At 41.3% G+C, this 26,590-nt stretch overlaps 1 protein-coding gene across 1 annotated transcript; it reads left to right on the top strand.

The window, feature by feature from the left end:
• The first annotated feature begins 2,324 nt into the window (after nucleotides 1–2,324).
• Nucleotides 2,325–13,216, top strand: slco4a1 (solute carrier organic anion transporter family, member 4A1). Its single transcript, XM_076095546.1, has 11 exons — nucleotides 2,325–3,171; nucleotides 4,838–4,928; nucleotides 5,391–5,512; nucleotides 5,692–5,803; nucleotides 7,329–7,483; nucleotides 8,481–8,703; nucleotides 10,179–10,341; nucleotides 11,662–11,837; nucleotides 12,157–12,221; nucleotides 12,333–12,481; nucleotides 13,046–13,216. Exons 1-11 carry the CDS (start codon nucleotides 2,325–2,327, stop codon nucleotides 13,214–13,216), a joined length of 2,274 nt encoding a protein of 757 aa, XP_075951661.1.
• The last annotated feature ends 13,374 nt before the right edge of the window (nucleotides 13,217–26,590 follow it).

The raw sequence follows: 26,590 nt of genomic DNA, 5'->3' as shown, positions 1-26,590 counted from the left end.
CAATCGTCTTTGTGTGTGCGTTTTGAAATTACTGGTTGTATTCGAAATTTGACCATTCATGGTGACTATGTGTGTGTGTGTGTGTATCAGACTGCACTCAGTGGAGGGAGGACACGTGTGCAGCAGGCGCACGCGTTAGAGAGCCTCAGGTCCCTGTAGCCTCTTTGTTACTTTATTTATTTGTTTTTGGTATTTTTTGCACCTTGTTTTCTATATAGTGTTCTTCTAAAACACCTACTGACCAGGGCAGTCCGTCCAGATGAATTTGCAAAAAGTCGCTCCTTCTTACAGTGCACATGAGCGTATGTTTTCAGTGGTGCGGTAGTTTGTTTCTTAAAGCTGCAGATCAGTCTCAATGTTAATGAATGCACACAGAAGGATTTACAATTGTTTTTTTGGGGATTTATTTTTTAATAACTCTTCTCAAAAGTGCAAAATGCACATAACAAAATCATCAAAAACATATTTGGATGTTGTTACTTTTATATACAAACTTTCAGGAGATATAGACTGATACAAGGGCTGTCACTTTAAGAAAGTTAGATTGAAAGCAAACTAGCATCTCAACCTTTGGAAAGTAGCCAGTAACAACGTTTCTAGAAAGATTTTTACATCAATGAGTGTTGAATCCAAAATGCTTATACACATTACTTCTCAGACGGTATCAATATTATGTGCTCAACAAATATTTATTTCACCCCACATTTGCACATTTGAAATTAATGTCAATACAGGTTTTTTTTTATATATTTTTTTTTTTTTAAACTAGCTTTGTAACTTTGCTGTGTTTGGAAAGACAGAAGCACAAGTAAGCTCAGTGCAGCTAACTGTCAGGTGTGTGTGTTTGTGTGTGTGGGGGGGGGGGGGGGGGGGGGGGATGTACTTATGCGCTGCCTCTTAGCGCTGGACTATAAGAGGCTTTGAGAGACGGGCTTAGGACCTAGCATGGATACCACTCTCACGTCTTCTCATATTTATGTTGCCCTGTCTCTTCCACTCCGTTTCATTTTATGTCACCAGACCGGTTAATTATCACGAGCTGGAATGGAGGTAGGAAGCTAAATAGAGCATATTTATAACCTGATACATTGCTATATAGTTAGAGCTTTGTGTTTGTGATGAATTTGAATTTTTGTGCTGTTTTGAGAGTTGTTAGAGTGTCACAGAGTTTCAATTATTTCCCTTTTGTTCCTTTTTTATACTTCTCCTTTAAGTTATCGGAATTCTTAGAGGGCATCGTGCACAGTAGTTAACTCAAATGGAATGTAACGGTCAGGTTATGTGGGGCAAACATTCACAAAGACTGTTGAGATTACCGAAATTAAATAAATGTGCTAACCTTTCAAGGTAGACAAAGTGTCTGCTTTGCCTGCTACCTTGTTTTGTCTCGATACAAAATAATAAATATCTATTCTGTTGTTAAAAGCATTACGCAATACCACCCAGGGTGGTATGAATTAACTTTACGTGGAGAGTGTTTATGCTTTAATCTGCAATGACGAGTCAAATCTGCATTGATAAAGTGTTCAATGTGGATATTATGTCTCAAGCTGCACTAATTACTCAAATGAAACTGTACATTGTTTTCTTTTTATGTTGGTGTTAAAGTTTTATTGTGTGTGAACGTGTGGGTGTTTGTGAGCTCTGATCATAATTTATTTGTAGATTGTGTTATTATAGAGTCCACTCACTCAGCTGCATTGTGCAGGAAGGATTTCATTCCCATGTCAGTGTGCGTATGTGTGTCTGCTTGCCCTGGCATCCATATGGGGCCAAAAAAGTAAAAGAAAACACATTTGTATCACACTGTTATACTCTTATCTTGATGTGAGGATCACATTGTTCTTTAAGGGAAACAAAAATATAGGCGTGGAAGCATTTTTACTTGGTGATGTATTTTCTCAGCTGTCAGATTTGTGTGTCATCCATTCATGCAAACATTAAAAACGTTAGTGCCTTATTAAAACCGATTGGTTCACTGATCCAATCTCTCTCCCTATCTCTCTCTTTGCTCTTCATAGGATGCCATTACTCAACGTCAGCATGAAGTCTTTACAGCCGGCACAACCTTGTACGGATAGGTAAACCAGAGCACCTGGAGAGCACTGTGGACACATCGAGCAAGTGATACTAGCCAAGAATAGATCATCTCAGGGCCTGACAGAGATCCTGACCACAAAGCATTCACCTTGAGCCTCAGTTGATTCGCATTGCTGTGTTCCTACATTTTAAACATCGTTCTCTGCCTCCCCCGTTCGAAGACCTCCCACGTCAACCCCCCTCCTGCGCCATAAGGACCCAGAATACTGCCCCTCAGAGGGGAGATGCCCGTCTTGCTAAATGCCGATGCCTCCTTCAGCTCCAAGCAGGAGCTCCTGGACCTTCAGGACTGCCCTCTCAGCGGGGGCCCCTCTCTGGACACCCCCAGCCCCCCAGACTCCCAGACAGGCAGCCCACTAGGCTCAGGCCCCAGAAGCACTGGCAGCCCCGGAGCTGATGGCCCCGTTCGGCCCCACATCTTCACTGGGGCTTCCACGCTCCCGGGGCAGCTGTACGGGGCGGAAACACAACCTTGTGCAGGGACCCCAATGGGGTTAAAGCTGATCTCCACTGACTCGGATCAGCTGTGTGGCTGGGGGGCCCTGACGCCCAAAGCTATCCAAGCTTTCAACACCCCTCGATGGGTGCTGTTCTTCCTTTGTGTGGCCTCTTTCCTCCAGGGGATGATAATCAACGGCTTCATTAACACAGTGGTCACCTCAATTGAGAGGCGCTTCGACCTGCGCAGCTACCAGGCCGGCCTCATCGCCAGCTCCTACGACATTGCCGCCTGCGTCTGCCTGGCTTTCGTCAGCTACTTCGGCGGGACAGGACACAAGCCCCGCTGGCTGGGATGGGGGGTGCTGATCATGGCTATTGGTTCGCTGGTGTTTGCCCTGCCTCACTTTACCACGCCCCCTTACCAGGTCAGTCTGACCGAGCGGACGGTTATGTGCTCCGGCAACCGTACCACCCCGTGCCAGGACAAGGAGGGTGGAGGATTGTCCAGCTATCGTTTTGTGTTCATGCTGGGCCAGTTCCTCCACGGCGTGGGTGCCACGCCTCTCTACACGTTAGGGGTCACGTACCTGGATGAGAATGTCAAGTCCAACTATGCGCCTGTTTATATTGGTGAGTAACTCATTTTGTACAGCATGTTCCTGCTTGGTTTTGCATTGTTTGAAGTAGCGATCACTCCCTAACAGTGATCATATTAATGATCATCTCTTCCCAATTGGTCACTTTGTTCTTTGCATGTTGTGTTTGTTTGCTCAGCCCTTTGTTTGTTTCCTTCTTTCTCATAATGTGACCATAGTTATTATTCAGAAGAATGTCATTTTTAAATCCCAAGAGCCAAAATCTTAAATGTATAGTACCTTAACAAGTGTCAGTATATGCAAAGAAGAAGATCAGTATGTGAATGTGTTTGGTACAAATGTGGTTCCAAAGAGAGAAATGGCAACGAGTAACATTTTCTTTGTTTCAATGAAATATCCAAGTCCCCCAGTCGGTGACTTTTCCTAAAAGTGTGTTATGTAGCACAGTAAATTATTTAGAATTATTAAAAAAAACAGATTAAAAAAGAAAAAAAGGCCATTTATACCTATAAGTGCCAGTAGGTAAAGCGTACCCTGACAGAGAATGAATGAAGTCATCTGCGCTCTATTCATTTTGGGCTTTTAGATAAACATTCTTGAGCGGAGTAAAGTTTGATGGTGGGAAGTTTCAGGATGCAGCGATGTGTCCTGGGTTGATTGTGACTCTTTATGTGAGTAGCATAAAGGGACCACAAATAAAGCATTTCGTCATACAACTCTGTCAATGCATTCTAATAAACCGACTCATTTTACCAGTTGCCAGTTTAGGTAATCTCAGCTAATATTGTGGCAGCTGGACTATGAAGTGCACCGACTTCTGTCTCTGATTGTTAATTGTTTTAAATGTGCTTCAACTGCATTGCATAATGAGAACACATCAAGCAGAGCTTGAAAAAATTCCCACCTGCATCTTTTCATAACGACTGCATGTCCGTTGCAGACGTCTGAATGTGAACGTACATATTTGTTCGACCATGAGCATTACAAACGCCAAAACATCTGTCACAAAGCACGAGTTGAAACATAGGCCTGTAATCTAACTGCAACAACACTGGTTGCATCCCACTCTTTCCTTCTTCATTCTTCATTCAAAGTGTTTAATGTTGTGAATTAGTTAAATGGGCACAACTGCTGTGACACTTTCCCTCTAGGATCAAATAAGACAATTATGTGCTCTAATGACACTATACAATGATTCCAATTAGGAGTACCCATCCGGAGGACGATCACAGAACTAACTTTTAACACACATAGAAATAACCAAATGTGCCCTCTGTGCAGTCACACACACTCTGTCACAACATGTTGTTCATGGTATTCATTATTGTGTTGCCATTAACAGCGATCAAGCGCCAGCCCTGTCATTTTGACCGTTTCTGGCTTTACTTCCCATCTTCACCATTCAGCATCCACTCAGGACATCAGTAGTACTAAACGTCACTAGGCCCATTTCAAATAGCAGCAGAGCACAGTGTGACCCACTCAACACTGCGCTCAACACTAAAGGACAAACACACAAACAGGCTTTGACATCAAGCTCTCTTTTCTTCCTCATGGAACTCTATAAATTCCAAGCCCAATAAAGAACAATGGGGCCCTTTTAACCTGTAGGAAACAGGAAGTAGACGGTCACTGTATACTGACACACCCATGGTCTGGTTCTGAGTCTGTGGTCTCTATCTCTATCTCTCTCTCTCCAGGGATCTTCTACACAGCAGCCATTGTGGGTCCAGCAGCAGGCTACCTGCTGGGAGGATACTTCCTCAACATTTACACCGAGATCCACCTGACGTGAGTCTGCTGTGGATGGCAGAATCAATAACAATAGACTAGAACACCCATGAATGAATAGAGTATATATAGAACAATATATAATAGAGCAGACTTGATGCATGTATAACATAGTCAGTGTATAGCTGGAAATATTGATTCATTTTTTTCTCACACAATTAACATAATTTTAATTTTGCACTAAGTTCGTAATCAAATGAGAAAATATTCCGTACTTTTTATTTGTCAAATATTTAATTTACACAGGAGTATACAAAAATAGTCTCTATGAAACATGGTAAAGCCTATTTATTTATTGAACTCCCAAAAAATGTATTGTTATCGACATATGAAATGACCTATATCGTAATATAAGATTTTGGCCATATTACCCAGCCCTAAGTGGACTAGCATTTAAAGGTCGACATATCAGTGAATGTCAAGTCATTCACACAATGTGTTTGTGTGTGTGTGTTGCCACAGTACAGAGATGACTCCAGAGAACCCTCTGTGGGTCGGGGCTTGGTGGATCGGCTTCCTGGCAGGAGGAGCAGCAGCTCTACTGGTAGCATTCCCCATCCTGGGCTACCCACGACAGCTCCCGGGTACCACTCCTGTCCACTGCACACATACACATACACACTATTTGGTCTTGCAATAGGCAGGCAGTAAAGAAGCAAAAGAGTATTCATTCATATATGTTTTTAATTTTAGCTTAAGGTAGACATTGGTAATGGGAGTGGCAAATGTCACTCAGTCTCACATCCTCTGCCTCCTCCTGCAGGCTCTCAGGAGTACGTGGCCATGCGGGTGTCTGAGGCCCACCAGCTCAAGGACGGAAGCCAGACCACAGCCTCAGACCCTCAGTTTGGCAAATCAGTCAAAGACATGCCAAGGTAATGCACCTACTGAAGAGGACAGTAGAAAAGTGTTCTGGATACAGTACAGACAATCTGGGAACACGTTGACTATCGTTCTGAGGATAGATGAGATGGGACAAGAGGAACTAGAGATGTGAGACTGGAGTTGGAGTTGAGAGACAATGTGTATTACTTTGTATTAATTCCTTCACAAGTAGCCAGTTTTACAAGCTAATTTTAAACCAATAAAAAGCTAAATAATCATCAGATGATAGCTGGCGGGTTCCCAGATTTCATTTTCTCTCCACAACGCAGGTTTAACTGGATTCAACCAAACGCTGCTTAAACCTGATCGGTCAACATAGACTACAAATGGAAAGCAGAACACTTCCGATATCAAAACCTTGTCCCGCTGCCTACAGATTCTGCTTGCAGATATATTTATAGAGATTACAGTACAGATGACATCATCAGAATGACTGAGTGCATTAACATGAGGAATTGTTTTTGTGCCATCAATCGGAAAATGGAGAATGTTAAAAATTCCTAGAAGAAAACCTGCCTGTTAGCTTGGACCCCCACTTAAAGGGGGGGTCACGAGCCCTCCTTGTTTTAAGGGGGGGGGGGGGGGGTAAGGCAAAACCATACAGTTGGCCTATATCCCAGCATTTCATTCATACAGCATCAGGGCCTCTGCTAAACAGCCGCCGAAACAATCAAAGTGCTACGAGAACAATGGCCAAGCACCAGGGAGAAGAAAACTATTTATCAAAGAGAAGCCTATTAAGTAGGATTTAAAAAAAATAATAACAAAGACTACTTTATACAAACAGAGGCTTGTATCAAAAGTTCCTAAAAGAACAGGACAATTCATCATTGATGCAATGTTCACAGGAAAAATCACAATTGATCCAAATTGTACTTTTTACTTCCTGCAGTTATGGCATTCACTATTTGGGTTAATTGTACAGTTTATCAGTTGTTCCGTACCGATATTGTCGAATATGTCACCCATTCAGGATACGCGAGTTTACTCCGCTTTAGGAGTAACTGGATTACAGCAAGTTGCTCTATTTATAAATTCAGAAAATGTCCATATGTTAGTTATCATGACATTGTGTTGGTATGTTTTCTCCCCCCCGCTGCACACATCCTCAACTGTTTTGAAACATCAATCCTTCAAGAGGTTAATGAAGAGATTATAATATAGAGGAAATAAACATCACATTCCAGACAAGTTCTATATTTAGACATGCATGTTACGGACTTTGACAGATGAGTGACAGCCCTGCCTCTTTTCAGTTCACAACTGTGTTTACTATGAACGCAGCAGCCCACAGGATGTCACCACTGTAGCACCGGGGATAGCGTGCACACAGTGAGGCGAGGATCATGTTATGTAACATGACGATGCGTCTTTAGATCCAGTGCAGTGTTCATCTGTACTAGGAACGTCTCCAGGCTGGTGGGATTCGAGCGGCCTGATTTAATTAAAAAGGAAGCTGAGGTTTATTCCGTTAGTTGCACACACTTACTCTTTGCTCTGTCTTTCTCCCTCCAGGTCTGTGCTGCTCCTCTTGAAGAATCCCCCCTTCCTGTTCCTGTGCTTGGCTGGTGCTACGGAGGCCACCCTCATCGCTGGCATGTCCACCTTCGGTCCAAAGTTCTTGGAGTCACAGTTCAGTCTCAGTGCTTCAGAGGCTGCTACATGGTTTGGTGAGTGGGGTTAAATCATACAACACATGATGCAAAGTCCAGAGCAAACCCAAATGACTGATCAAAATCTGTTTTAAAGCCATCTCAACCCAGTGAGAAATAAAAAAAAGTGGCCAAGACAGACTTTTCTTACTCTGACCCGTTCCTTTGGAGATGTTGGAGACATTAAATATGTATAATTCAACACTTTATTCTCGTTGACCTTATATTTGCCAGTCCCTCCTCTGCAATACATTTATAAATTGACACCAGAAATAGGAATATTTTATCATTGAAATACATCATTCAACTGTGAGGTTTTGGTGAGGTAAATACTAGCAGGAGCAAGCTAGTGACTTTTTTTTTTCCTGTTGAGAAGAAGTGTCTTGTGCAAAGCCTTTTGTAACAGGCACTTTCACTGAATTTACAACACTTCCTCACTCCCCAAAATTGTCAAATATCGAGGCTTGATCAGAGGCCCTAATACTTTGAACTATGACGCTCTAGTGTCAGTTTTGGACATGTCATGGAGTGTCATGTCACGTCATGGATGGCGTGTCAGTTTCCGCTCGTTGCATGCATATGGTCTCTTTTGAAATTAAACTTCGTTTACTTACGCAACAAACACTACTTGGTTTTGTTTAGACAGCAATAGTTTGAGGTTAGGCTCAGAAAAAGCACAAGCGGAAGGATTTGCATAGATTTTTAAAAGTTGCGCGGCGGCTGCATTGTTTTAGAGTCATATGATCGAAACATTTCCAAATCTCCACTTAAACAATGAATTTATCTCTAACTGGCCAAACCGTGGCAATCTCCTGGAGTCTGGAGGTGCAGAAAAGCCAATGCAGTGTCCACAATGAAAAGAGTTAAACCTCTATGGGCTCGACTCAGTACATGTTGTTACAACTACCTTGTAAGATTGTGATACTTCATGTCTACAAGTAGAGATTTTTGGCCTAATAGTGGAACTGCAGCCTGATTGCATGCCTATGTCTGCGGCCCCCCCCCCCCCCCTCAGGATACATGGTGGTACCAGCCGGCGGCGGTGGCACCTTCCTGGGCGGCTACATCGTGAAGAGATTGAACCTGCGCTGTCGAGGCATCATCCGTTTCTGCATGATGTGTGCGATGGTCAGTCTGCTCACCATCTTCATCTTCCTCATCCACTGCCCCAACGTGCCCATGGCCGGTGTCACGGCGTCATACCAGTACAGTCTGATGGAGGAACAGCAACTGGACCAGTACAAAGACCTGTATGACAAGCCAAGCGAGCGGCGCCGTAGGAACAGGTGGGCAGTGTTTATGTTGGCTCATAATGTTGAGTTATTTTAATGTTTTTATTTTGACTAAAATGTGTATTAGTTTAGGTTATTGTTTCAATAAAGATACAATAATATTACTTTAATATCTGGGGGAAATTGAGGTAGCTATAATTCTTGTGGTCATCCAACAATCTGTGAATAACGTCAATGTTACACCAACAGTCCTTTACAATGTTGTGTTAGCATTAGCATTAACGGTAGCTTACCTTTTATAAAAGTACATTTTATAAATGTCACTTTTATTAATGTGAAGCATATTTTAGCGATTCGTCCCAGCTGATTTGTTCGCCACTTCTTGTCTAATTTTAAGTGCGATTGTTGATGAATTTAAAATACAAATATTTTATTTCTTTCCTTGAAAGAAGCGGTAATATTAGCAGTTAGTATCTGATTGCTAATCAGGGGCATGGAATTTGTGATTCTGACTTTAGATTGATTTTAATTCATTAATATGTGATTTTGCTCTGCAAAGGAAGTACCTTTATGATTACTAGTTAAATAGAACTTAATGGGAGGTGCCTAGCTGTACAAGGAAACATTTCACTTCAGGAAACATTAAACATTTGAATTTTCTTAGGATTGTTTGGATCATAATCTTCAAGTGTAAAGAACGTGGTTAAGCCATTGCAAGCACAAAACATTCACATTTACTGAATGGTTTTTCGACTCAGTTAGACCAATGATGTAGATGATGTCATTTAACAACATTGATTGAGATACAGGGCAGTTTGTGCAGCTTTGTCATCTACTTTTTCAAATGTATCCTCATAAGTATGATATTTTACGAAAAGTCATCTCTGATTTTTTTTTTATGCATTTTCCGAATATTCAAGAACACGAGTCAATTTTGCATCCGGTGACTTGTACACAATTTCTCGCTGGTGTAACGTCACACGCTGGGTTTTCTCCGCCAAATACATGAATATATCCGGCCAGTAGTTATTGTGTCACTTGCTAATATATTATTTGGTGGTTAAATGGCCTTGCATAGCTTGACAAGCTATTGCACTTCGCCTTACTTCCGTTGCCAATTTGTGTGCCCACACTTACGTATGTCAGCATTGTTTACAAACTGTAAGAGGTTTATACTTCCTGGTTTACGAAAACTGGGATCACATACAAATTAATTTTGTGGGACATAAAATAATTACGGTGCATTACTTCTCGTAGGTTTAGCGTCGAACATTGTACGAGTATAGCCTGGTTTATTCAGCACTGTCTTTATGTACTTCAGAGTATTACCATCATGATGACTTGTACAGTAGTGACTTAGGAAACTGCTTGTTATCACAAAGTAGGAGGTAGCACATTTTTTGCATCTAATGACCTCCTTCTTTGCCCTTTCTCCACACACCTGTCCCTCCCTCTGTCCCTCCTTCACCTCATGTCTGCAGCTCTTCTTTAGAGGAGGACCTGACAGTGGGCTGTAATGCAGGCTGTGGTTGTGTCAGAGAGCTGTACAACCCGGTGTGCGGGGCAGACGGAGTGACGTATTACTCCCCCTGCTACGCCGGCTGCAGCTCCATCAACCACACCGCGCACTCCACGGGCAAACAGGTACTGCTCTAATGCTGCAACCCTCTCAGTAGATTCATTGACTGATCAGTGGTTTTGGTCTTGTTCATTAGTTGATTAGTCATTTTTTATGCGTTTTTCATGCTCAATGACTTATTACCAACTAACTTATGTGCACATCTCTGGTTATCCCAAGATTTTGTGTGATTATTTGTGGAGAAACTCTGTTTTACACATCTGTATATTAAATCAACTCATGGATTAGACAACAAAATCTTATGAGTGTTAGTCCACTGATCATTTCTTTGGATGAGTACAGCCCTTGAGAGCACAAAGCTGTGAGTCTGTAAATATAGGGGACAGCATTGCCTCCCAGTATTTCCTCCCTTATGCTGACGCCTCCCCCTCCTGCAGAAAATAATGACTCTCCTCTGCTCCTCAAGATACGTTTCTTAACTTCCCAGCATAAGGTGCTAACAAGCAACAACACATTCAAATGAATTCACTGCAGTTATAGTTATTCACATCGTCAGTGTTAGTATAGACTGAGAATGCTAAACTCTGCAGCAGAGGCACTCGTTTGCATTACAGGCCTCCTCTGAAGCATTTCAATGAAAAATAAAATGTACTTCAAACAAAGAAACCTTTTTTTTTCCAAATGTTAAATCGAAATTATTGTGAAGACAATAGCCTTTTGTTACACCTACAACATATAGGATAATATAATGAAATCATTTAGTGATATTTGAGAATTTTAACATTGTTCCTTTCAGTATTTATTTTAATTTTCTTAACCATCACACAGTTTACAATGAACACTTAACCTACTCACTTAAACTTTTTTACAAATTTAGAAGCAACAACATTTGTAAAGCAGTTTAGTTGGACAGTTGAATAGCTCTGAATTAAGAACATATGATTTGATGTATATTCTTATAATGTCCTTCAGTACTTTGTATAATATCGCTGTTGCATTTAGTCAACAATGTTATTATTTCAAGATAGAGTATATGATCCTCTTAGGCCTCCAAAGGCCAAACATGAGAAAATCTGGTAGAAAATAGTAAAAGTTACTATTTTGAAGCCAGGGCTGTAGACTGAAAGCCTGATATAAAATAATGATTTAATACTGTGATGGCTGTGGGATCAAAAGTTCTGGTTAAAATGGTCTTCAATGGTTGACATATTTAAGCGTGTCTGCTTTACAGATTATTACAGACTTACATACAGGAGCTACAGTTGAAAACTTACACCATTGCCAAAACGTATGCCATATGCATAAACACAGCCTAAAGGCCCCTCGTGATGCATAAGAGTTAATGTTTCTGTTTGTGAACTAATGAACAATACGTGTGTTTTCAGGTGTACTCTGGATGCAGCTGTGTGGTGGGAAATGTGTCCTGGGGCGAGGAGGGCTTTGCACTAACAGGGAAGTGTGGCAGCACCTGCCACCACATGCCAGCCTTCCTCTCCTTCCTCTTCATCATCATCTCCTTCACCTTCCTCTGTAGCATCCCAGCACTCACTGCCACACTCAGGTAAACAATGTCACATTGGACTACTTGTTGTTAAGTGTTTTCATTACGGGTAAACAGCTGGTAACTGCCTTGAGAAATACATAGCTGCCTTGCCAATGGGCATAACTCGCCCCCAAAAATATATTTTCTAAATCCAACCATTTGACAGTACCTCCGTGGCCCACTAGATGGCAGTCCGAACAGATCACTATAGTGCTGTCGGGGCAAACTGCAGATAAAACAAATGCAGCAAAAGGAGCTGAAAAAAGGATGAACTTGTATCGTAATGAAGTGTGAGATCCATTCTGCCTTCATGCCTGACCAACTGTGTGTCGTGTAGGTGTGTGCCAGACAGCCAGAGGTCCTTTGGACTCGGTATCCAGTGGATTGTGGTGCGCACACTCGGTAGGCCCACTGTATTCTTGCATCAAGTTCTTTTTCTTCTTTCAACCTCTGAATCACGACCCAATTGCTTAATGTAGATGTTGTCCAACCTCTGCTGCTGTTTCCTCACAGGTGGTATTCCGGGGCCCATAGCTTTTGGCTCGGTGATTGACATCTCCTGCTTACTGTGGCAGGATAAGTGTGGGGAGCAGGGCTCCTGCTACCTCTATCATAACTCAGCCATGAGCCAGTACACACTAGTAGCTGGTATCATCTATAAGGTAATACTAATACACTCAGTAGCAGGCCTTTTACTGAAGTCTCACTTTCAATCTCTTTGTTGAAAACTTATGCTTGTGAAGAAAGATATCTCTGCTTCACTTAAAAAATGTAATAACATAGTTTAGTCACTCTGCCTTAGGGACTGTAAGGACATATTTGATGTGCATGTGCATGTTTAAATGTAATTAGCTTAGTTTAGCATAATACCGGAAAGCAGGAGTAAACACTTCAGTTTGTGTCCAAATCAAACAAATGCTACACAGCGTGTTACACTACTGAATGGGTTTACTTTCACACAAAATACAGCTGGAGGTGCTGGCAGGTGTATTTCTTTACTTTATTCCTTGCTACAGTCGGTGTGCTTTATGCTAAGCTAATGGCCTGAGGGCTCTGGCTTCAAGCACAGACACAAGATGTGGTATCGATCTTCTTGTCGAACTCTCTACAAGAAAATAAACATGTGTATTTCCTAAATTGTTAAACTCGTCCTTTGATATGAAAAAGTGACTTTTTTTGAACTCTCCCACTTCACTACGATCATCTGTCCTGTTTTCTTTTTTTAGGTCATGGGGACAATCTTTTTCCTGTTGGCCAGCATCCTGTACCAGCCTCCTCCTGAGTCGCCTCAAAGTAGCTGTGAGAGCACCGACCATGGAGGAGGGGACATGAGCGACCTGCCTGTCAAAGACCTGCCTGAAGACGGCGTCATCGTCAACCTGCACGCCAGGTTATGACGTCAAAGACCCCCCCCCGACCACTGAGTCTCTGTCCGACTGTGTGTGTGTGTGTGCGCTGCTTAGCACAGTGCGTGAATGTGTGTTTGGGTGGTGCTTCCTTTATACCAACAGCCTTCTCTCAGCCATAATGACACCACCCCCAACAAACACATGCGTGCATGACAACACATGCACATAGACAATTGGAGAAGATTAATACAGACACACATACCAAGAACAGGATGCCTTCATGCACACCGCACACACACAAACACATACACGACGACTTCTAACATGCTGCTCTCTGGGAAGACAACCCTGCTGTGACCACACGTGTGCGTATCTGAGTGTGTGATTGACGGGGCGGTGCCACACAAGTTTCTCACAAGCATTTCTACAGATATCTCAACACTGTGTTGAATCAGTTCAAATGACTTTTTAGAATGTAAGTCTGATGGCATTTTTTTGTTTCATATTTTATGTAATTTTCCTTCAAAAGACAATGAAACAGCTGAGACCTTCGTGGTATATATGATATGCCATGTGTATGAAGCATTTATGATGTGGAGGGGGAAAAAAGAAGGTATTAATATCCATATTTTTTTTCTGTTCTTCTCCCATTACTGGAAGATAGTAATACTGCTTTACTTTCCACCTATGATGAAGCCATGATATACTGCATCTGCAGCCCAGTAATAATGAAGCCAAATCATTTCATATCTCATATTTCAAGCCAAGAGTATCTGAAGGCACTTATATTCATATGATGTCACTATAGTCTATTGGTCACAGTACAGCAGCACAAATCTATTTTCAATTAGAAAAGCACACATGTATTTTTGATGTACATGTAGAATATATGACCACTAATTGGCTTGCATTCAATCGTAGAAAAGAGAAGAAATGAAATACTGAAAACTGTATATATACATACATGCTCTGTTGGACAGAGTTTAGAGCTTTGATGCTTCTCTTCCATAGCAAACGCATAGCTGCACTTTAAAAAAAAACCTCACAAAAGATCTGAGAAGCTTGGATAATATGTGTTGACACAATGAAGGCCTGCTCACATCAGCTTTTAAAGTGGCAGAAGTTTGCTACAAAATGATTTATTTCCTATAGAATCATTACAATCACTTTGTTGGGTTGAAGTAAATCTGAGCACATTTTTTTCGAAGCAAAAATTGTTGCATTAAGTCATCTTCATCGCCGGACAGCATGAGACATGGCTAAAACTTGCGGACATAAAAGAACAACTTGCCTGATTGAAACAAATTCCTGAAGACCTCAATCATATTTTTTTTTTATTCGTACATGAGTTAGATGACCAAGGCGACTTGTTTTGGTCTAACCCACTTCTACTTCTACTCTGTTTACTGGTGGATTACAGCCATGCGTAGCCTATGGGGCCAACTTCTGATGAAACTATGCTTTGCATAGCTGAGTTAATTCTCTCCAACCCAGTTGATAATTCACATTTCTTTTTTGCGATATTTCGAAAGTTAATTAAAATTTAGTGACCGTTTTAAATGCTGATGCGACCATGCTTTAGAGAAGGATATTATGGGAAATAGCTTGTAAGTTGGAGCTGCCAAGGGCAACGCGCAGCTGGCATGACATGCAGTATAGCAAATCAGCAGTTATTTGGACCTAATTATTATAGTACTGTAAGTACACAAATGTGCCAAAGCAGCCTTGCCTAACAACTCTTGTGTATTATTTTGTTTTACCATTGATCTTATTTATGCAAATCATTTATTCATAATGTTTCTGCACTTATATGTTGTTTTTGTTTGCATTCACTGTGGGATGATAAAAGGAATGCTGCCCAGGCTCTGCTCCTGCCTTTCTTTGTCCGTAAGAACTCCTCCCCCTTGTCTTTATTGTTTATGTGATAGTGAAACGCTACCTTCTGTGTGTTGCCTGTGTTGTTGTCATGTCCTGTCCCTGTAAGAATTGACCTCAACACCCTCCAGCTGATGTTGACGAGTTTGATCCATGTGAATGTGTAAACGCAGTACTCCTCGTTATGCTTTTCAATCAATCCCGAGCTTTGACAAACCACTCTGTAAAGTGATTTTTATTCTTTTTTATTTTGTTTTTGGTACTGTATGTTTAAAAAAAAAAAAAAAAGCAGTGGACTTGAAATCGAATGATCTTTTTATGGAATGATTCAAAGATGTCAAGTGTTTTCTAAATACAATAGCTGAACGGCGCTTTACTTTTTGTGTGTCAAATCGTTATTTATCATGTTATGAGTGTGTGTGTGTGTGTGTGTGTGTGTATGACAGAGACCTTCCTGAGAACAGAAAAGGACAAAGAACATATACTATACTAATAACAATAACATATGACATAACATAGTGAAGGTCAAACAACAAACAATATAAGAAAGAAAAGACCACAGAATAAAACTTCGGTGGCCTGGTATTAGTACAGTTTTTGGGTCCTTTCCTACCTTCCTTCTCAAATCAATCATCCTATCATGCAGATGCAGAAGTATCTGAAGTAAGCCAGATAAGAGTTGAATCTCACTCAATTGTCCCTCCCGGCTCAAGATGGTGGTGAAGATTAAAAAAAAAGGGATTTATTCATATCGTATCGAGATTAACTTCAGTGTTTCATAAAATATGGAATTAAATGTTTAATGGACTGTACCTGTGTAGCGCTTTTCTATTCTCTCGACACCTCAAAGAGCTTTAACACTACATGTCATCATTCACCCATTCACACACTGATGGCAATGTGCCACCTGCCCATCAGGACTAACGTTCACACACATTCACAAACTGTTGGCACAGCCTACAGGAGCAAATTGGGGTTAAGTGTCTTGCCCACGGACACATCGACACGGACTGGGTGAGCCGGTGATCGAACCTCCATCCTCTGATTGACGGACAACCTGCTCTATCGCTGAGCCACAGTCGGAAGCTAATCTCCAGATGCTCATGTTCACAATCAAAATAGATATAAAATATTGGCCGGTCAAAAGGAGTGAGGTGTCAATGACGGTATAAAACAGCCAATAAAATGGGTTTTTAAAAACTTGTGAATCATTGACACCGCAAGAGGTCCTTGAGCATGGAGTCATAAAAGAGCACAGAAGATATAAGGCTGATTGTTCCAGCACTATGTGAGATTAGCCCAGGGCAGACAGAGAGACACACATACGAGCACTTTATCTCCCCACAGGCTCAACCACAAACAATTTGGGCAAAACAGAATTTTAAGAGAAAAAAATCAGTGTTCCCCTCCCTCGTTCTGCTGCCTGGATTATTACAAATATGTCAGAAGCATTTTTTTTAAAAAATGAATTCTCTCTCTCTTCTCTCTCCTCTCTCTCCTCTCTCTTCTCTCTCTCCTCTCTCTTCTCTCTCTCCTCTCTCTCTCCTCTCTCTCTCTCTCTCTCTCTCTCTCTCTCTCTCTCTCTCTCTCTCTCTCTCTCTCTCTCTCTCTCTCTCTCTCTCTCTCTCTCTCTCTCTCTCTCTCTCTCTCTCTCTCTCTCTCTCTCTCTCTCTCTCTCTCTCTCTCTCTCTCTCTCTCTCTCTCTCTCTCTCTCTCTCTCTCAGTTGCAGCCCTCATACTTTAGATGGAGCCAAACCACCACTGAATGTGAAGTTGGAGAAAGTGATTTAGTACCTCTGAACACAACATTTGGGTGTCTGGGTACATTGACTGTGTTGTACGATTTAGTGTGCTCATATCCTCTCTGATGCTTAAGTAAAAATAAATAAAACATTATTTTAGATGTAATTTTGCTTAATTGTTCAAGCAAATGCAAAAACTTCTACAGTACACTGGGAAATGTGTAAATGCAGGGACATGGCTGTTTAATGACTGACGTCATGTTATCGGCTATGGAAACTTTGGTGACCAATAGAACCATTATCCTAATTAACAGATAGTATACATCAAAGGAAACATGGAGGAACAATGGTGCGCTTTTCTAGCAGGGTCTCGGTTACCATGGTAATATTGTGACCATGTGACCCTCCTAATTCCGGTATTCGAACAAAGATAATGATGAAGATCTAAAACAGCATGTGAGACAGTGACGTCGGTAAGTGGCTGCTTTAGAGTGAGACATAAGTGATTTGGCCTTCCTCTCTGTCGCATTATAAAGCAAGTGAATGCATTTGAAAGTCATTTGCTATGTGACATTATGAACAGTTCAGTGGTCAGTGTTAGATCTCATGCGAGCAGACACACATTCACCTCTGTTTCCATGGGTGTCTTCCATTCAGGTAATTATGCTTCTTCCCCTCCCACCCTGGCTTGTGACCAGGAAGCTGATCGAGGGCGTCCATCATCGAGAGTGTTCCGAGCATCATGGCAAAATGTTTACTAATTTCCTTTCAAAACAAGTGAAATCTGTGTCTGCTGCATCTGTGTCTGTCTCCTTCAGAACGACTGACAGAGCGCCCCTAACCCCTGATAGCGGTGGCGGGCCGTGTGTTTTATACCCGGGCCTTCTGTGCTGTCCTTCTACAGTTCAACCACCTTCTTTCTAGGGGTGTAACAATACACGTATTCGTATTAAACAGTTCGGTACGAGGCTTACGAACCGAACAATACATTTGAATAATTCTAGTGCATTAATGCAGAAGATTAAATTGTGGGAAATATAATGTTTTCGGTGGACTAAGCTCAACCTGGCAACACGCTGTCTGACACGCCCACCCCGGAACCACAACACTGTACCCTGGTGAGGCGCATATATATATATGGGATGTTAGCAACCATTGCTTGTAGAGTGGTGAGATACATCAGATTTCCCCAAAAAGATGGTAAATTGAGTACACTGTTCCGACGGCCCATTACAAAACCCCATCCTCCCAAAAATGGCCGACTGGATTGAAAGCCCATTTTTCCGCCATTTATCCAGAAAACTATGATGCAGTTTTTGCTGAATAAGCTATGTGACATGTGCAATGGTATTTTCAGAGCAATGGGCCTGTGGAGCAATGGGATAACGAGCTTTCGGACATGTGGGCTTTCAGTCAAATGGCGTATTTTTCAGACTATTGGGGTTTCGGAACAATGGACCGTCGGAACCGTGGCATGGCACCGTTCAATCTACGCCCAGCTGGTTTGCACCGGCAATAAAATCGTCGCCAAATTCCCTGCGTCAAAACATGACCACTGGCTACTTGGTAAGAAAGTTATTTGTCACACTGCCTCATTGAGATAGATATAGATAGATAGATACGTTATTCATCCCCAGGGGGACATTTGTTGTAAGCAGATGGGGGAAGGCACGTCAGACAGAACATCATTCAACATTATTTCCAATAATGGCGTAGTTTGAGATATAGCCTTGTTTGCCTTATAAAAGTCGATGCAGCAATTCCAACTTTGCGTGACCTATAAAATTGAATTGTACATAGATAATATATTGACATTATTATCATTATTATTAGCATCACTATAGAACTTTTCAACAAAGAGTGCTTCACAAACAAAAGCAAATAAATCAATAAAACCAAACAATGATTACAACTCAATTTTGTCGCTCGGAGATGAACAATTCCTCATTTCAACCTCTCTGCCGTGTGCTTAGCAAGCATGACCACCAGCACTGCGAGTGACCCCACCCATCTGTCATGCAGCCTATTCTGCCTTCTGGGAGAAGATACCAGAGCCTCCCAGTTCACTGCATTAGACTGGTCAGCAACTTTATACATCAGGCTGTCAGGATGCTGAACTCTCTCCTCTCTGCCTCCAAAAAGCCTGGACTGTAACCAACTCATTACACACAGCACTGGCCTATATTTAATATATGTGTTTTCGCAATTCAATCCTCTATGCATCCTTTATAAATGAATGTTAAAATGTCAATGAAGAATTGACATTTTAGTTGCCTTTGTCAAGTTTGAAATTAGTTACGACATTTAAAAAAATAAAAATGAACACTTCTTCTGTAATTAAACCCAGTGGGAATGACCTTTTAGCTCATGATTATAGACAAACTAACTTGCAATCTGTGTATGATAATGTCCATCCTTTCGTCAAATCTGAAATATTGAATCAGAAATGTGGAATTACCAGCAGGAACAAATGCAGACTACACCCAGGTCAGCTGGAAAGAGATCAGCAGCACTCAACGGGCGGACACCGTACTGCATCAGTCCTGGATCGCTGCATTGCTGGCATGCTCAGAATGCAAGTCTAATCCAAGCGTCAGCATTTAGGAATTAAAATGAAGGACAGGCTTGTGGATATTGTCTTAGCTGATTACAGCACAGGAAAGTCTGTGCCGGTTTTGGTGCAAAGACGTCTTGCTGTCGGAAATCGGTCTATATTTTGCTGGCCTTTAAATTCTAACCTTATTGTCATATTTGTTTTATTCTGTAAAATGTTCTATGGTCTTCTTGGAAATTAGTGCTTTACAAAAGTGGTTAAAAAGTTTGATCTTTTTGTACGTCCCAGTGTAATTGTGTGCCAGTGCAATATTTTAAAAGTAATGTGTCTCTACAGCCTGCAATAAACCGGGATACAAATATCATGTTCCAGAAAAATCAACATCTTTTTTTATTTTTTAAACAATCAATTTTTCGGAGCTTTCGCATCGCAGAAAAAGGCATTAACTAATCACGTTGTGCTGAAGAGACTTTTTCAAAATGTACACCATAGTGTCCAAAAACACAGAGGCTCCGTAGTTCCACCAAGCAGTGCAGACCAGATCCACTCCTTCCGTTCTTACCTTTCACAATAAAAGCCCTAGACATTTACACTGTGTAACTGTTAACCAGAGGGAAATTAGAACATTTCATACCTCAGACAGACTGCCAGACACTGCTCTGGGTCAATACGATTCTGGTAGTTGGTCCTCTGCCTGTGCAAATCTATTGAAACCTTCATTGAAAAAGTGCTGCAACTGTTGCAAATTTGCATGGTTGGATTGAATGAATAGTTCAAAATGCAAAATATCAAGTATTTCGCAATTTCGTGTCACTTATTCGTCACTCCCTCCTGTGTGCAAAGGCCTTTAATCGAGTCAAGACCAAGACCAGGTCCACTCAAGTAAAAAGGCAGTCGAGACCAAGTTCAGTCTGAGTTTAGAGCAAATGAAGTCCTGTTCGAGACCATAATAGGCAATAGTGTCTTTCCAATGCTAATTCTGCTTAATCACAAGCACACATCTTGCACACACAACAGCTCATTGTGGTCAATGGAGTCGAAATGCATAGTTTCACAGACAAGTAGTAAAGTAGTGTGTGAGAGCCTGGTGGTGAAGAGGTGTAGAGCAATGGCTGAAGATGAGGAGCGGGACCTCTGATGAGCTCAGTGGAAGGACCAGCTGGGAAGAATGTGATGGAGACCGGAGGGGATTGGGGCTGGGGAGGGTTGCATCGATCTGACACTCAAACGACGGCTGACGGAAGGAGAGAAAGGAACAGACTCAGACAGCAGCGTGAAGACTGGCTCAGAGGTCGTGGTAAAATCGAATTGGTTTTACTGAAAGAGTGAACGCCTGCGAGAGCTGATTGAGTTGGAAGCGGCAACAGACAGAGAGACAGAAAGTGTAAATCAAAAGAGAGTAAGCATCATTCCTCCTGATTGATCTTACGATAGGCTTCATGAGAGAGACTGTCGAGTAACCACGACAAGTGTCATGGACACTCAAATACCTGGGAGTGTAAATACTCCCCTTATATGTGTCTCACACACTCTCAGTACTCCATAATTCCTCTGGCATATAATGTAGTGTTCGACCTTTCATGAGTCATCCGACACACTTTAAATTCAACGTGAGCTTGTATGCATTATGGCCAATATAGCAGGGCAGTGTGGCGCCCAGACCACAATATACAGACTCACAAAGTCAAAGTGCAACAGAGTCATGTTATTCTGTCCCGTAGTAATGAGGATATAGTGATTTTTCATTTGTTGCTTATTACAAAAACCTTTCGAGGTGAATGAGATCCTTCCACAGAGGAGCAATACGCCATGTCAGTGTAAACAAGACAAAATGGAGGGTTAGATAATGGATCTCTGTGGTGTGTGGGTGTATCTATGGCATGGGAAATGATAATGAGGTGTTCTCCATTCATGTGGAAAACCAATAGTGTTGTTAAAAGGGACAAATAAAGAAAAGGAGCAAGGAGGAGAAAGAGAGAGAGACTGAATCCTGTTTGTTAATTATTTGCTGGCTGCATATCAAATGTAAATCCATACTCTGCTGTTACATACATTTATATAACCTGTCTTTAAATGATTACCGGCCGGTGCAGGTCCGCAGCTATAGTGTAACGCTGTGTATTGAATAGGTGAGAGGACAAAAAGATCAGGACAGTTTGTTATCTTTTTTTGTGACTTATCAGTAATACTTCCTTTCAATCTTCTTTTTATTACCATCACCATAGACAACATGAGACGAACCTCACCTATGACAACTTAGAGGGGGCAGCTTCAGCTAAATCCAACTTCTTGTAAAGGCTGAACCTTAAAAGAGATAATTTTGATGTATGCAGACTATAGTGCAAAGCATGAAATATAAAATCTTAGCTGAATTATAAATGATTATAAATTCACGCATATAGTATGTGTATACACACAGCATGAGGGCAAAATATCAAAATCATTACAAACACATCTACACAGGTGACTCACGTAGAATTCAGGTCTGGTATTTGGCACCTTTGGAGATGAATGAAGAGTGGTTTGTGGTTTATGAAACTACAAATATCCAAGTTGTATGTACAACTATACCATGGCTTTGTATGTACAACTATACCATGGCTTTGTATGTACAACTATACCATGGCTTTTTATGTACAACTATACCATGGCTTTCAGGGGAGCCTCACTTTTACAAGGTGAAATGTATGCCAGGAATAGGCAGGTGTCAGGATTAAGGAAAGTCTGGTTTGTTTCTCCGATATTAAGGATGATTTTTTTTCACCTCAACCACACTAACTGGGTTCACTGATGAAATCATCCGTTGTAGAAATCAAATATAACATCAAGTAGCATTAGTAGTTTTCAGTTAGTTTTGCCGAAGACAGCACTGGCAACACAGATTAATGAGACCGCGGTGGCTGCCACACACACACACACACACACACACTCTGCCTTCTACTGAACAGTGACCTCACCAAGCACATCTTCCCCACCAAATGAATTGTGTAAACTTGTGACGTGTGGAAATAAAGCCAGTTACAGCTCTCGCACAATCGTTACACTCCGTAACCTCATTATGAGTCCTAATCATAATCATACCTGCAAACTCATGAGAGGTGAAAAAGGTGACAAAATGGTGCAATTTCGTCCTTTCTTTGAGGTTGAAAGGGAAATTTTGTAGCTCACAGATCATTGCTAAAAAGAGGGAGGGGGGATTAGGACTAATTGATATCAGTGCAAAAAAGACACGCTGAGGGTGAAATTATAAAGCACACATGAATGGACTCTGTCGGGCTGCTTAGCAGTACGGTGTATGAGTGCGTACACTTTGTGCGTCTTCTCTCCCAGAAATGCCTACAGTGGTCTGCCAGAATTCTAAAATTCATAATAATAAGCACAGCCCCAGAGCTCTGTTTAGCACTGTGGACGTCTTTTAAACCCTTTTCAATTTAGTCAGTGTAAACCCATTTTAACCTCTTTGTAATGAGAAACTCAGCGAGATGCAATAAAAAAATTGTGGCTCCTGATTCTTCTATTGATGTCCTCTGACCCTAACCGTGCTATTTTATCAAGTTTCAAGCCAGTCTCTTGAAATGAGCGCATGATTACTGTGGCGCACCTCAAACACTTCGTAAGCCCCGAAGATATAATGCCTCCTAAATCTCTCTCTGAAGTACTGGGTGTGACTGCCCCTAGGCAACACTCATTAACAGTTCTCTATCCTCTGGCTCATTCCCAGAATATTTGAAGATTGCCTGTGTGTGCATTCATTCATTAAGAATGCTGCCCCGATCCAACAGAATGCAGACTACAGACACATTTCAAAATGATCTTTTATTGCAAAACTTCTTGAGAAGACCGCCTTCATTCAACTCCTAGAAGTGTTCAGTCAGGTTTTAGACCGTATCAACGTACTGAGAATGTGCTCATCAGAGTTACTAAGGATCATTTAATAACTGCTGAAAGCTAAACGTAAACTCAGTTAAATATTTTACAGTAGCTTAAGCTAAACAACAATTTACCTCAGATATAGTGCTAGACACTGCTCTATAGAATCACGGTAGTTGGTCCTTTGCCTGCATGAATCTATTTGAATCTTTTATGGTAAAAGTTATGCAAATTTGCTTCGCTGCCGGTATGAATACTTTTGATGCTAAATATTTAAGATCAGCTTTTCATACATTTAACCACAACGTTTTGATTGAGAAGCTCAAGCACTTGGTTGATATCTGGTACGGCTTTGAAGTGGTTTTGTTCAATCAATAAAATCAATAAAACATCAATAAAATCAGAATTTTTTAATATTTCTATTGTCTTACCTCACTTTTTAGTTAATTGTGGAGTCCCTCAGGGGTCGATACTAGAACCAATTTTATTTTTGCTGCCTGAACTCGGCTACAATATACGGACCTAAAATTTGATTCCGCTGATGAAACGCAACTTTAGCTCCCAGTAAGGCCTACAAAGACTGCAAACCTCTACAGGCCTAAATATTTTCTAGTAGATATAAAAATGTGTCAGTTAATTTTCTTAAAGTATATTTAAATATAACTGAGATCATTATCAGAACATATATCTGAACTGCTGTCCCCTCACCAACCAGTGTGCAACCTGAGATCCGCAGGAACCTGCTGACTACAGCAATTTGATGTCACAGAAATATTTGAAACTTGACCAAGACCGCTTAACAGTGCAATACATTGTGGCAGCCACTAACGTTAAATTGACTTACGGTTCAATGGGACAAGAGCTTAGCAGAACTGATGTTGGGCCTACTTTTGGACCAGTGTGATCAGAAATGAGGAAGAAACGAGTGCTTAAAAAAGGTCAGCTGAGCACAAAGCCTGTTGAAAAAGAAAACGAGTTCACCTGAGCTCAACGTACAATTGGGAGTTATTTTCCCCACTGCACCTGTCAAATCCCACTTTAATCTCTTCGTCAATGTGAAGAGGACAAACTATTTCTCAGAGATTCTACAGCTTGGCCTGAACAGCGTGACTGGAACAACAACCTGGTCTAGCGTAGGAGCAAAGCCTGGATCAATATTCTGTGGATTGATGAGATGATTGTAGCCAGGTGTGTGGTGAGCCGGGAGAGGTGATGAGCTGATTGCAGGAAGGTATGCTGGTAGGGTCCAAAGCAACTACAAGTCTCTGAAATTGCATCCACATTTCCTTCACTTGCATCTTTTCCTTGTGCCTAAATACCTTCCAACGGGGATGCATGTGGAGACGCAGGAGACCATGCAAGAAAGGGTAAACAAGGAGACGTCCTTTCCTGTGAAGAGTCGCATGAAGCAGGACAGTCTCATCCAGCATTTGTAGTAATACCTATTGTACACCTAATGTGTTGTAATTTCATAGGCTTTCATAGAAAAACGCATGAAAAATGAGCAAACCTTTCGTAGGGTATCATACAAATCGTTGTATGAGGATACGTTGATCCTGAAGCAACATCCGTTTCTCATAACAGCTGCATCTGCTGACAGCGGCCAGCGTCTGTCATTACCGTTATGTTCACACACAAACAACAGCCCCCACCACCTGCTGACACATTTACTTGTATTTTCATCCAGGTGTGTGGGTACCATTGATGGCTGCCATGTCCGCATAAAGACATCCCCACTCAGGGACCTCATGGCCAGGATTAACGCAACAGAAAGCTCTACCCATTCAGATAATTGCAGGCACTAGGTGATCTACAAAGTAGTATCTACAAAGAGTCTCTGTAAAGTAAGGTAAGTTGTTGATACATCAATATCCATGATAACTTTAAATATATGATTTACTGGTGGAGTATAGTTGCACACTCATAGTCACAAAGCAATCGTCAGGGTACTGAGGCACAAAGATAGCTCACAACAGCAGGCAAGCAGCAAAGGATGACAAAATGACAAAGGAACTTAGGTTGTATAAATAGTGACTGACTAACAAGGAAGGTGAGAGCAGCTGAGCAGGAGGTGAGGTGAGTGCAGGACTCATGAGGGACAGGTGAAACTAATCAGGGCAGACAGTCGGCTGGAAAACTCACAAGAGAGGAAGTCAAACATAACACAAGTGAACTTCAAAATAAAACAGGAAACAGACTAAACAAAAACCCAATGACAGAATAAATGCTTAACATTGACTCGTTTAACTATCCTGATTTGCATGATGCTGCCTTACTCTAAGCTTTTTATTATCTTCACTTGTTGACGTCATGTTTTGCTTTCTCGTTTATATTTTCACAAGTTATGCGTTTTATTTTTTTGTAACAATGGACAATTTTAACATCCAACACAGGGGCAACCTTGTGGCTAAAGGACTCACACCCCTGGCAAAAAATATAATAAATAAATGTCATGAAAATGCGAAATATAAATATCATGCATAAAAACTATTCCTTCAGGCAGCAATGCAAATTTGTGTCAGTAGCAACACTTTTTCAATAGAAGGTTCCAATAAAGTTGCACAGCAGAGGATCCCACTGAACATACTGTCAGCTACTTTAATGAGTTTCCTTTAAGCAAAATGCTCTGAGTGAATTTGAGTTCCCTCTGATAAACATGTGCTGCGCTGCGCTGCCTTTGTCAAGGTTGAAAGGAGTAGTCGAGTTTGCCATCTTGGTTCGGACTGCGGACCCACCGTGTTGTAGTGTCATAAATTTGGGAGCAACTCAAACCTTTCCACACAACTTGAAAAATCTATAAAAGTATTCATAACCAAATCAATTGCACGGAAAAACACTTAAATTATGGCACAATTACAGTGATTTTGATAAATGTGCATTCTCGCTGAGACTAAATAAATAAACTAGCATTGAAAAAAAGCAAGGTGTCCACTGTAAACAGTCACTGTTAATTATTCTCTATTGTTTGATGATACAAAAAGCATCCTGTAACCACAGTCCACAAACACGCTGCTTTAATTCCTGTTTTACTGCGACAGACGAAAGCTCCATTACTTTTTGGACCTCGCTGCCTTTCATCACATTTTTTTGCCTTTGACCTAACCTCAGTCACCGCCATCAAACACATACAAACCTGTGTGTTGCAGCCCAAATAAAACCATTTAAACTTTCAACATGTCTATCTATCTCAGTCCATCTTTCTTTGTTGTTTGCTTTCATTAACTCCAACACACACACACACACACACACACACACACACACACACACACACACACACACACAGGGTAAATGAGTGTTGTGCTCTGCTTCAGATCAAATGTTTGCTCCATCAGACACTATGGTCCTCAGGTGGTTTATTTAAGAGCTGCTTCCATTTATTGC

The sequence above is a fragment of the Anarhichas minor genome, unplaced genomic scaffold (genome assembly GCF_050575085.1).
Source record: "Anarhichas minor isolate MPS153535 unplaced genomic scaffold, ASM5057508v1 ptg000020l, whole genome shotgun sequence".
Classification (NCBI taxonomy): domain Eukaryota; kingdom Metazoa; phylum Chordata; class Actinopteri; order Perciformes; family Anarhichadidae; genus Anarhichas; species Anarhichas minor.
The sequence above is the reverse complement of the archived record's forward strand: the minus strand, read 5'-3'. Positions and strand labels throughout refer to the sequence as shown.

What these genes read in the sequence shown, in the direction of transcription:
- slco4a1 (XM_076095546.1), top strand. Translation starts at nt 2,325, where the DNA reads ATGCCCGTCTTGCTAAATGCCGATGCCTCCTTCAGCTCCAAGCAGGAG. An exon ending in GAGGAACAGCAACTGGACCA is followed by an intron (nt 8,704 to 10,178) that starts GTACAAAGACCT and finishes TCATGTCTGCAG; the next exon opens with CTCTTCTTTAGAGGAGGACC. An exon ending in TAGCTGGTATCATCTATAAG is followed by an intron (nt 12,482 to 13,045) that starts GTAATACTAATA and finishes TTCTTTTTTTAG; the next exon opens with GTCATGGGGACAATCTTTTT.